The 12,072-nt window shown below is 44.8% G+C and overlaps 1 protein-coding gene across 1 annotated transcript; it reads right to left on the bottom strand.

Moving 5' to 3' along the window:
• Positions 1–3,086: 3,086 nt before the first annotated feature.
• Positions 3,087–10,169, bottom strand: PEX10 (peroxisomal biogenesis factor 10). Its single transcript, XM_019541275.1, has 6 exons — positions 9,991–10,169; positions 9,831–9,911; positions 8,984–9,390; positions 7,895–8,070; positions 6,510–6,645; positions 3,087–5,049 (listed from the first exon to the last, which is right to left on the bottom strand). The coding sequence occupies exons 1-6, from the start codon at positions 10,100–10,102 to the stop codon at positions 4,981–4,983; spliced, it is 981 nt and encodes a 326-aa protein (XP_019396820.1). The 5' UTR covers positions 10,103–10,169; the 3' UTR covers positions 3,087–4,980.
• Between the last annotated feature and the right edge of the window lie 1,903 nt (positions 10,170–12,072).

The following is a 12,072-nucleotide window of genomic DNA, read 5'->3' as shown; positions in this document are numbered from 1 at the left end:
GGTTGGCTAAATAAACTCTGGTGCAGATTGTGCTGGAATTTATTGCCTCCAGGTGCAGCATCTTCATGTGTACCCGGGACCACTCTACTTTGAGCCAGGGCAGAGCAGCCATGGCTGGCAAGGGACTCTGGAGGCTCAGCCTGCCAGCCCAGGACTGCTCCAACTTGACTCAACGTTCTGCAGAGCGGCTGGCTAGGATACATGGGTCTTACAGTGTGGTGTAGCCAGCAGGCAGTCCCCCGCCCTGTAGCATCCTTGTGCCCCAGCCAGCCCTGGTCATCATTCACACATGTTGCAGTGAAGTAAATAACTCTGCTATAGGTTAGTACTTGTATTGAGCAGTACTAACTTACACTGAAATTAATAGCTCTGCACATGTAGACTGAGATGCTTTATCATGGAACTAATTGGGCAACTGCAGTAAGTGTCTTATATAGATGCACCCAGGGGGGTTACAAGTGATTTTAGTCTGCTTTATTTTCATCAGTGTAAACTATTATGAAAATCAAATTACATATGCTTTAAGAAAACCAAAACTTAGTTATTGAAACTCTCAAACAACCCCATTTTAAAGTATTTAGCACTATATACTAATATATTGCAGTAAAACCGATCAAATCCATTTGTACTTCTTAAAAATGTAATACTTCCAAAGTTAAATGAATACTAAGTATTTTACTTATTTTAAATGACAGAAGCACTGTCTGTAGCAAAGAACTTGGACTTGAATTGGGTTTTATGGTGTTTTGATAGAATCAGCTTTATCATGCAGTTTAGTTTTTACCTTCTAAAACCAATGGTTTTGTTTTGTGTTTTCTTCCTTGCAGCATATGATAAAGTACAGGTATATACCCTTCACACATGGCAAGAGGAAATATAAAGGGAAGGAAGATATGGGAAAGACCTTCGCTAGCTAGAAATTGAACTGAGCCTGCTGACTGACTCTACATGTAACTAAAAGAAGTTTTGAGCCATTGTACCAATGCCTTTTTTCTTCATATAAAGTAAATAAGAGGGAGGTGACAAAACAGTTGAATTTTCATTTAAGACTGTCTTGCTATTTGTATCTGAAATATCAGTTTTGTGAAGAAACTGGCATTCTAACTAAACTGCATTGCATTTATTATTTTTGATAATAAGATGTTGGAGAATCTTTGATATCCAGTGGGATAACGTATTCTTTTCAAAGTCCATTGCAGCTACTGTGGCACTTGGGAGGTTAATGGCTACGTATTAGGGTTTTGGTTTTGTTTTTAAACAAAAAAACCCCCTCTAGTTGTGCTCAGTAGGGCCTTGAAGTGCTGTGGAAAAATGTAAGGTGGCACACATGATGCTATTTTCTGCTTCATAATTATGTGCCAAGTTTACAGATGTAGAACTCAAGCTGACTAGGCACATGCATAGTATTTCTAGGATTTAAACAAGCTAGTATAGATAGGAATTGGAAGGAAAATAAACTGCCTTTCATTCTGAGTTTTGCAGGAGAACATTAATGTAGATTTCCTAAGGGAATTCATTTATGTTAGGTTTTAATGCCAGTTTCACTATTGCATCTTATGGCAGATGCTGACATTGGGCTTTTTCATAATGACTCAAAACTTTGTTCTTAAACTATCATGATTTCTTTTGAGGCCCTGGAATTATAAATATATATATTTTAATTGTTATTAGTTGAAGGAGATTTTGACTCATTTCTTTGATACTTAAAGTTTTTTGATTTAAGTTTACTTCATGCAGCCCCTTAAACATACCCAAACTGGCTATAACAGACAGATTTTGTGGGTTTTAACACAGCTTTTCATTTTCTATGAAAAAAAAAAAAGAGAAATAAATGACCTGCATGTAAAAACTTTTTGATGTGATACAGCTATAAACAATTTTATTAAGTGACTTTTTAATTCCAAAATTTATTAAAAGAGTGTCCCCTATCTTGTTCTAGTAGTTTTTATATTGAGCTAATAGTATTTATGGATCATAAAATAGTGGTCACATTTCCACTTTCATCTTCACACAACTTGCTAACTTGGCTCTTACGAGAGCATTCAGTGTATATTTTAGCAGCAAAGACAAGACTGGTCCTCTGAATGGACTATGTAAAACTTAGCAGCCATCTGTTAGAACTGTCACTATTTAAAATATTCAAAGGAACCCTTGTTCTTGGCTTCTACCAACTTCTCATTCTGCACATCAGGAATTAGATTCAGTATTCAGTGTAGAAAACTGAAAGATAATTCCAGTTTGTTTCTTTTTTATTTTAAGGTCTAATACTTTTCAACTAGTTTTATGGAAATTTTAGTGCTTTCTAGCATGAAACTTCAAGTTTCATACAAATGGGAGAGCAGCGGTTCCCAAATGGTGGGTTGCAACCCCAAATGGGGTCACGGCATCAGCGGTTGGGGTTGTGAGATTATTTTGCGCCCCACAACAGGGGTTCCAACAGGACTGGATCACTTCCAGGCAGGACCCAGCACAGGATGGATTGTGAATTGTGTCCCTACTGCTGCTGGGCAGGTAGGGGGTGCCTCAGGTTGGTGGCCATGGCAGCTTGGCACTTTCTCTTGCTCCAGGTCCTGCTTGCTGGGCCATGGAGCCCCAAGGAGGAGGACAGCAGGGCAGGGAGTCCCAAGGCTGCAGCAGGCTGCCTGCATCCCCCTTCCTTCTCTGCCCCCCCAATGGGCTGTGCTCTGATTGCTACCTGGGGGGTGGGGGTCAGGTCCCACACTCTCTGCTCTGGCAGCAGCAGCTGCTGCTTCCCATAGGTGGCAGCTGGGGCTTGGGTGGGATGGGGTGGGGCAGGGGGCTGGCTCTGGGGCACGTGGGGGAAAGTGGGGGCTGTGGGTTGGGATTGAGGGGTCATGCTGAAGAAAAGTTTGGGGAGCACTGTGTGAGAGGAAAAGGTACTAACCAAACTCAAGTATAAATATTTCAATTACAGATGGCTTTCAGTTGCTGCCTAGAACCTGCCTTCAGATCTGTAGGCATCATCTTTGATATAACCAAAACTCAGGCAGGGATAAGTCTGGAATTCTATCTTTTGGTCTTGTGTTCAGTGGCTGAACAAATTGTTAGGCTGGCTTTAAATGAACTTTTTTTTTTTTTTTTAAACCACAGTTAAATTCACTAAGCCCTATATTTCCATTAACTATGCCAGAAGCATTCTGAAATGTACCTAGTACAGAGAGAACTTTTCTGCTGCAGACAGGATACTTGACAGCATTTACACAAGTTCTTCAGTGAGTAATAACTTCCTGTTTTTTGTTTGTATGTGCTGTTAAGTGCAACTGTGATCTCTGAAGTATGGACTATTCCAGGACTTGGGCCATGTCCCAGTTTTTTTTTTTCTTTGCATCCCTGAGAGCTAGGAATCAGGTGCAGTTAAAGACAATTTTTTGCAAATTTCTAGTTGGTCTAATAAAAGATATCAGCTCTACCATGAGTCCTGAGATATCAGGTGGAGCATTCCTGATAAGCCTTCAGAGGTGGAAGGCTGCAGAGTAGGATTTTCACTGGAGGACTCTGCACTCTGAAACTTAATCCCTTCATTCAGCCAGCAAAACAGAAGCATCTCATCCTTCTACATATATCAACACTTCTCTTTTCTCAGGCTCCTGCATGCAAGGGGAAGGAACCTAACGCTCTAGAGACCTGTGCTAAACATTGGCTAGATGGCAAGAGTCTTTGCAGTGTAATTAATCTAGTTAACAGAAGTGCTCTTACTGTAGTGTGGACATGAAATCCAGTATGACTTATCTTCCTGTATGGTGGTCACCTTGAGAACTTGTAATGAAAAATTTATTTTCAATAGTGGATTCTTCCCCTCCCCCATCCACATCTTGGTTATTACAGATAATACATGATGACCACTCCTGACATGTTCCAGTCTCTATCATACAGGGTGTAGAAAGAAGGCTGTCTTATCGCATTTGGAGAAGGTATGATAACTCATTTCAGGGGATCTGGAGAACTGAACCATCAGTGGCTCATGGAAAGAAGTTTTCAGAAGGTGAAACTTCTACACCCATTCCTCTTCATTCACAATATAAGGGGGGAATTGGTGACTCTAGCGCCTATTGCAAAAATGGAGGGGCTGTTGAGAGAAATGATCTTTAGATGTCTTTTTGGCAGCAGAGCATACCATGCACTCAAATAAATCTTGAATTAACAGTGTTGGGATAGTCTGTAATTTGAAGCTCTTCTAATACTGTAGATAAAACTGAGCTTTTTGAAATGTGTATATAAGAATCTACTATAATGTAAAAAGCATTATTCAACTGAGGAAACACTCTGAATACTACCTTTTTTAAATGGGGTACAGAGGGCTGTTGGAATGAGAGGCTACTAGAGATTGAGTGATGTACAAATGATCCTATTTTTCAGCACTTTTCACTATGTTGCACTTAAGTTTATTGTATGTACTCACATTCGTCTAGCGCTTGAATCTGAGAAGCTTACTATTCATTTTATATTGTGAAAATGGAATTATATTAGAAAGATATTCCACTACAACTTAACTTTTGTCATTGACTTGCATATAGCTCTTTCCACTTAAATTATGAGTCCCTGCAGTACGTTCAAGAGTGGGAAGGAAGCAAGTATTCAAAATACAGATTCAAGTCTTAACTCTTACTACTGCTGACAAGCAAGCAGAGAGAAGCTGGAAGATAAAGTATTTGCAGTGGTAGAGGACATGAAGTAGACTCTCTATCCAGAGTAAAATGCAGACAAACGGTATGAAGTATTGCAGCACTTGTTATAAGCAAGTGTTGTTAACCTAGTTTAAGTTATATGAAGTGGAGTCCAGAAGTATAATGAGTTTATTTTGCAACAGACAAATAAGTGCCACCTTGTACAGGCAGTGAACAATTACATTTTATAGTACAAGATCACAATAAAGTCTTGTTCTTGGATCAAGTCAAGTGTTTTCACTGTATTAAAGATGCGTGAGCCAAGGCTCTTGTCAGATCATAACTACCTTACCATTTATCGATAATGCTGCAGATAAATTAGTTTCTGAGGAGGAAATTTCTCTCTGCATAATGGACACTCTGCCTGCAGAATGGAAAGAAATTAGATAACAAGTGGTGAACAGCTTTTGAAAACAATGAGCAAAGCTGCTAGAGGAAACAGAATTGACCTAATCAGAAACACTAATCAGACCAAAGAAAAGGTGTCAAAGTCATCTGAGTCCATCACCCAAGAAGAAAAAGCATAGAAGAAAGTTCACTAACCACTAGTAAATTATTTTGAAAGTTAAACTCATGAAAACATAGTAGCTCTGAAATGGGTTGGGGGCCAGACCACAACTCCCTCCTAACTATTGGGGCGGGGCTGGGCTGGGTTGGGGCCTGGCCTCTCTCTCCCCCTGTATCTTCTTCCTTCTCTACTGGGCTAGGATGGCACCTGGCCACACCCTCCAGGACTGCTGGGGCCAGCCTGACCCTCTCCATGCAGCTAGATGGTGCCTACTCAGGCAATGGATTCAGAATACCAGCTGGATCTGACCAAAACATGGACTGGGCACTGCCAATCCTACCTGCCAAATGAAGAGATTGGGTACCACTGTTATAGGCAGTTGCCTTCTATATTCTCTATACCTCAACTGCCAGGTAACCTTAATGTCACAATGTATGGTCTTCTAGAAGCTGAGCTGCTAGAGCTACATTTAGCTATTTACTAAATATAATTTGCCAAGAAGAGTGTGAATGTTAATATATATAGATGCATCTACATGAAACAGTCCTGATGAGACAGGTGCCACCATGTGATCCTGCAAATCTTAAGCTTTCTAATAACTGAGAAGTCTTATTCTCCATGGTAGTTACCCTTTCTTGTTGGTGATCCCATGAGTGTTACTAGTGGCTGAAAAAGATCACTCTTATGATAGCAGGTTAGATTACTAGCCCTGTAGGTGACTTGTGTTATTTCTACAGCAGAATACAATGGGATTTTTGCAGGAAGCTTACCAAAAAAGCTCATGTAAAGCTACTACTAGAACAAAAATATAGCCGCTCCTCTACTGCAAGCTCCCAAATCACTATCTTCAGAACTGAAATCACGCCTTCTGCTTACTACTGTCAGAAAACTAACCCCAGAGAATTTGAAAAAAACTGATAGATTTCCTGTTAATACCCCCCCAACCCAGCAGATAAAGTCTGTTGTAGTATTAACTCTTTAGTTAACATATAGTTATGGTCTGGCTTGCAGCAAGTATGTTCTCTAGGTTCACAAAAACACTTTTAAACTATGTTAGCCTCCAAGAAAAGTACAGTGCTTCAATAAAGCTGCAGGTAAAATACTGGTGTCCTTTTCTGTTCTCATTACTGCAACACAGAAACATTTTACAAAGTTGTTTGCCACTTAAGTCAGTCAATCCCCATTTTGGCAGGCACAGGTCTAGCCACTGTGTGTGGACTGGGGCCTTTTGAGTCTTCTCAATAACAGGGAAAGGCTACTATTTCTGAACATTAATCTATAGTCACAAACTCAAATCCAAATTCTCCCTCACTTACTTTGGTGTTACACCATTCTGTGATGCATTCCCAACAGAACAGGTGGCCACAGGGAGTGGCAGTTGCATGCCTACGTTCTTCCAAGCATAATGTACAGCGGGAACGGCGTCCTAGAGGTTTTTCTTCTGTGAGATTTCTGATTGAATATATAGTTTACATGCTTAGGCTGCTGTAAATTGTAGGCACCCTTTTGATACAACATATGCAAACAGGCCCACTGAAGGTTAGGTATTAACTTCACATATTCCTGTCATTGAGGGTATTTGAGATGCAGTGATATTGAGCTCTGCAGAATAAAGTATGAGGTTTGATTAAGAGACACCCTCAGATGCTTAAAATAATCTGAACTATAGTTCATTTTTTTGTTAAAATAGCTTAAATGCCAACTGGAACTGTTGCTAGAGGTGCACTGATGCATCAGTCTGATATCGGATCGGGACTGATATGAAGAAAGTTTACTATATCAGAAAATCAGCCTGATGTAGCTGATAAATGTCTGTGCATGCGCACAGTGCAGCACAGGTGGTGAGGAGCATAGCCCAGCAGCTTGAAAAGCAGAATGCAGCTGGTAAGTCTGTTGTGGTGGAAGGGGAAGGATGTGGAAGGGGCAGACCAAGGCCCCTGTGGTGAGGGGTTGGGGCTAGGGCAGGGGCTGCCTAGCTGGGGTGGGGGAGGGCATGGCATGAGACAGCTGCGGCTCATCCAGGGGGCTGGGGGTGGAGGGGTGGCTCCTGTTGCTGCGTGCACCCTGGGAGGCTGGTGGGGAGGGGGGCTAGCATGTGCCTCTGGATCTGCAGGGGGGTGCTGGCAGGGACTGCATTCCAGGCAGGTGGTAGAGGTACTGGGAAAAGGCTACATTGATTTTTGGGGTGGTTGCAGCCCCCTTGCAGCAGCACCACCGGCCCCAGCACAGTCCCTGCCTAACACCTCCCTGCCCCCTTACCCCAATGCACCAGGAAGACCTGGGGCAGCCCCAGCCCACAGTCTGCCCAAGCCTACAGCGCATGCTCTTCCTGTGCACCGGGAAGAGCCCAGCCCGCAGTCTGTCCTGGGGTGCACACAGTGATGGAAGCTGCCCCCGCTTCTTGCACCCCCTGGATAAGCTACAGCTCCCTCCCTCACCACTGGGGCCTTGATCTGCCCCCTCCAGGGCCCTTCCATCCCTCTTCCCCCACAGTAGACTTACCAGCTGCAAGATCTGCCAGGTTGGGTATTGGAAATCTGATTGGTATCAGCTGATATGCCTCCTTAAAAATTGGCTATCAGTATCAGCCCCCAAAATTTCTATTGGTGCATCCCTACTAATTACTCATTAATTATAGCTGTGAAAGTTTCCCACATTGTTCCTGCTTCCACCCCATCTAAGAAAGTAAGGAATCTCATACTTTTGATACGAGAGGTTACGGTGTAGCTTCCACTCTTGTCTTGCCCTCTGCCTTTGCTGAAAACTGTATATCTGAATGCCAACTGTTAGTACAAGGTGTAGCAGAGAAACTATCCCAAGAAGCTTGTAACTTGATCGAACACTCTGATCATCTCCAGGCAGTCCTGCAACACGAAGCTGCATCGTTCAGGGAGGAAAGGAAAAAAGAATTATGATTCTCTTTCTAAAGTGTCACATGTTCATTCATGAGCTTTACGATCATTCCATTGCTATCTCATTTTTGACCCCCATTTTCCTAAGGCAACACAATTTTGGAAGGAACTAAGTAACTAGCCTGAAAAAGATAAAAATGAAGCAACTACGTACATGTTCTCATTTGCCTATACCAGAGGTTTTCAACCTTTTTTAAAGAGTGTACCCCTTCCAGTGGGTACCCCTCCTGGACTGTACCCAGAAGCTGGTCGACAGGTGGGGGAGGGAGGCAGCTGATGGCCAGCTGGATGTGAAGCAGGGGTACTTGAGCAGCAGCAGGCAGCAGCACACTTCCCAAGTACCCCCATTTCTCTGTGCCATTGCTGCATACCCGCTGGGGCCTTTCCAAGTACCCCCAAGGGTACACGTACCCCCAGTTGACAACCCCTGGGCTATACCACTGCTAGCCAACCTTTCTGGTGGGAGTGCCACACATTAGCCTTACAACCTTCACTGCAATTTCCTGCCCAATCTGACACTATGCCTGCCCCCTTCCCAATCTGTGCGCCACACAGAGAGGCTACCTGTGGCCCGTGGGCTGCAGGTTGGCCACCCCTGTCCCATAGGGTCATACCAACTACCAGCACTTCTACATTTGGTAGCAGGGATACATGAGCCCCTAAGAAAGTCAACAGCAGAAGACAGTCTCTTGCTTTCCAAAATTACAGTCTGAACTGGTCTAATGTACCTAGATTTGCTAACCATTACCTGTCAAAGCAAGAGAGAGAAACCTCACCCATGTACTACTGAGACCACCTTCTCTAGCTGTTTGACTCCAGGTGAAGCCACATACACTATGTGAAGAAATGGTTTTCAAAAAACAAATTCTGCTACTTACATATGTTATTCCTGTGATCCTTTTAGATAAGTGATAGAAAATGCCATTTATATAAAATATTGCCAGATGCAGTCTTCGTAACAGGGGGATGCACTGTTTGAGGATATACACAGTTTGTAAGAGGACGTTCTTCTGGTTTTCTGTGAGTCTTGTGATCTGTTTCTGCAGCCAACTTCGTACCGAGGTTCTGCTCCTTGTACCAAACCCCGGGCTACTCTGACCAGTTCTCCATCCATCAGCTTCCGCCTGCAACTCGTGTTCCAGATGCACTAATCCTTTATCCAACAAATAAGGCACAAGTGCATGAAGAGAAATCAAGACGGCACGGTGAAGAAAAGAAGGGACTCTCTTTTTGGATGAATCAACTTGGACAATATTAACATACTCTTCACCAAGTGTCTGATAACCTGGAAGATGACGCGGATAATACAAAATAAGAAGGCAGCATTGTGTCAGTCCCTGGGCTGCTGGGCAATGTTGACATGGCTCGTTAAAAGGCAAGTTATGTTTCAGAGTCCAAGAGTTAGGGCCGAGGGCTGCAATCATTATGTTAAGACTGCACAGAACTGCGAAGCCAAATCCTGCAAACGCTGAATAGCGACTGTGTTACCGGGACCTTTACTTTTTTCACAGAGGAGACTGTTTTCAGATGGTGACTTTACGAGGGCTGAGGGAGCCGGGCCAGGTTTTGTAGGTGAGCTGCAAAGCGCCAGGCCCTGAACCAGCGATTCCCGACCCGGGGATGCCCCGGATCCTTCCAAGGAGCCACGACCCGCCGCTGACCCCACCCGGAACCCCCCCAGCTCTTCAAGGGCCTTTCCCCGGGGCCAGCTCTGCGGGCGCTCACCGGCCAGGGTGGTGAGGCTGAAATACGCCACGTCCGACAGCAGCTCCAGCTCCTTCCTCCATCCCAGCCACGTCCGGGCACCTGCGGGGGCGGCCGTTAGAAAGGCGAAGGAGGGACGGCCGAGCCACCCCGGCCCCCCCGCCCCCGTGGCGACCCTCACCTGCCAGCGCGTGGAGCGCCGCCCCGGCCCAGCTGCGCAGCCCGCTCCGGTACAGCTCATCCTTCTGCCCGCAGCGCACCAGTTGCGCCGGCCCAGCCGGGATCAGCGGCATCCGCGCGCCGGACGGGAGGCGGCAGGTCCCTCCCGGCCCCCGTCCGCGGCGCGGGGTGACCCCGGCGCCAGGATGACGATTCCCCGCCCCCCGGTGGCGCAGGCGTTGTGCGTCACAGCAGCGCTCGCCTGCGCCTCGCCGCCGCGCTACCCAGAGTCCTTTGCTGCCACTCCCCTGAGGCATCTCGTGTGTGACTCGCGCTGTTGCTGCACGCGGGTTTCAGGGAGCCCGTAAAGCCGTCCTCCTCCTCCAGGGGCGCCTCAGGTCCCAGCCGGGGTCGCCTCCCGCTCAGAAACGAAACGCCGCGTACCTGGGGCCAAGGTGGCACCCGAGGACCCTATGGCTGAGGGCAGGAAAACTCAGGGGCACCCGAGCCCCAGGCCTCCGGGCTTGGGCCTGCACATAGGACGCCCGCCAAAGGGTTTGGAAACATCTGACTCCCCAGGTGCAGGTGGAGGGTGTTTGTCGGTAGTTGGGCCATTTACGGAGTCATGAAATTGGAATTAGTTTTGGCTAATTTGGTTTCAGATATAAATTAAATTTAAAAAAAAAAAATCTGGGTCCACGAAAGCAGTTTTCCTTAAGCTTCCCCGGGGATAACTGTTCTGTTGCAGTTTAGTACCTGCCGAGGCATTGGGGCTTAATGTCCATTTTATGGAAATGCTCCCTAGCATGCACCTGCGACCATATGTCTGAGGGCAGGTGAAACTTGGGGGTATCTGAACCCCAGGCCTCCGGGCTTGGTCCTGCATGCAGGATGCCCGCCAAAAGACTGGAAATATCTGAAGCCCCTGGTGGGGGTGGAGGATGTTTGCTGGTTGTTGGACCACTTATGGTTCTGGACTGACTTGTGGATTTGGACTTGATTTGGCTTAGAACATGAAAAATGTATTTTAAAAAAAAAAGTGATCTCAAATGCTAAAGAGCAAACATGTGCAGGGAAAACTGTGCAGAGAATGATTCCCAGAGACTGCCTTACTTGAGCTGTCAGGCCTTAAGTGTTGCATGTGCCCCAGGAAAGCTCATTTTGGGACTCGCTGTCATCTCTCGTTCCTTGGCTCCAAACCACATGGCTGCTCCACTCCATGTTCCTCCATCAAACGTGTCAGCAGCTGAGGCGAGCAAACCTGGGTCCTGACTGGAAATAGTGGGGTACTTTGGAGGCTGGTCTTGTGTTTTTCCCAGAGAAAGTCATTCCTGTAAATCCTAATAATCCAGTCCGTGTAGAACAGCATGTTTTTGAGCAGTGCAGTTTGTCTTCACTAAACACCCAGCTGTCATAGCGCAGCATCTGAATCATTTCTCTTTGTGGATGACTCGCTGATGAAAGGCAGCACTTAGGAAGAGACAGAAAAGATGAATGCGTCATATCAATGTTATCTTAAAATCACCAGTGATCCTGATAAATTACTCTTCAAATTGCACTTAATCCCTGGTTTACTTACTGTTGGGGACTTGAATATGTGTCTTACTAGACAGTCCAGTAAATCATGGAATCTATGATGTATTGGACTCCACAAGGAAAATGTAAAAGAAAGAACCAGCCAAGCTGTTGCTACTAATGTTGAGGCTGCTGGGGTTCTGGACAGCATGATGTTTCTTCCTCGCACTCCTTCCAATCAATGCCTTTTTGAAAGAAAACAGGATGGCAGTACTTATTCTTTCAAAATGCCATAATCTATCATTCTGCATCTTAAAATATGGCATTGCCCTGTTATTTGCCAAGCTGCGTTTACATATTTCTTCCTGAACAGTTTTTAAAATGTGTTGAAACGAAATACATGATTTTTGAGATTTTGGATTTGTTTCCTTTCAGTAATTCTAATCATTTTTGTTTAAAGACTAGAACAAAGGAGAAAATACTTTTCCATTTTTTTAAATCTGAAGGAAAATTATTGGTTTTAAATAAGTAAATATTTGACCTGCAGACTGTGGAAACCCAAGCATTACAATACAAAAGTGGAACTGAT

This window comes from Crocodylus porosus, unplaced genomic scaffold (genome assembly GCF_001723895.1).
Source record: "Crocodylus porosus isolate Cpor-Errol unplaced genomic scaffold, CroPor_comp1, whole genome shotgun sequence".
Lineage (NCBI taxonomy): Eukaryota > Metazoa > Chordata > Crocodylia > Crocodylidae > Crocodylus > Crocodylus porosus.
The sequence above is the reverse complement of the archived record's forward strand: the minus strand, read 5'-3'. Positions and strand labels throughout refer to the sequence as shown.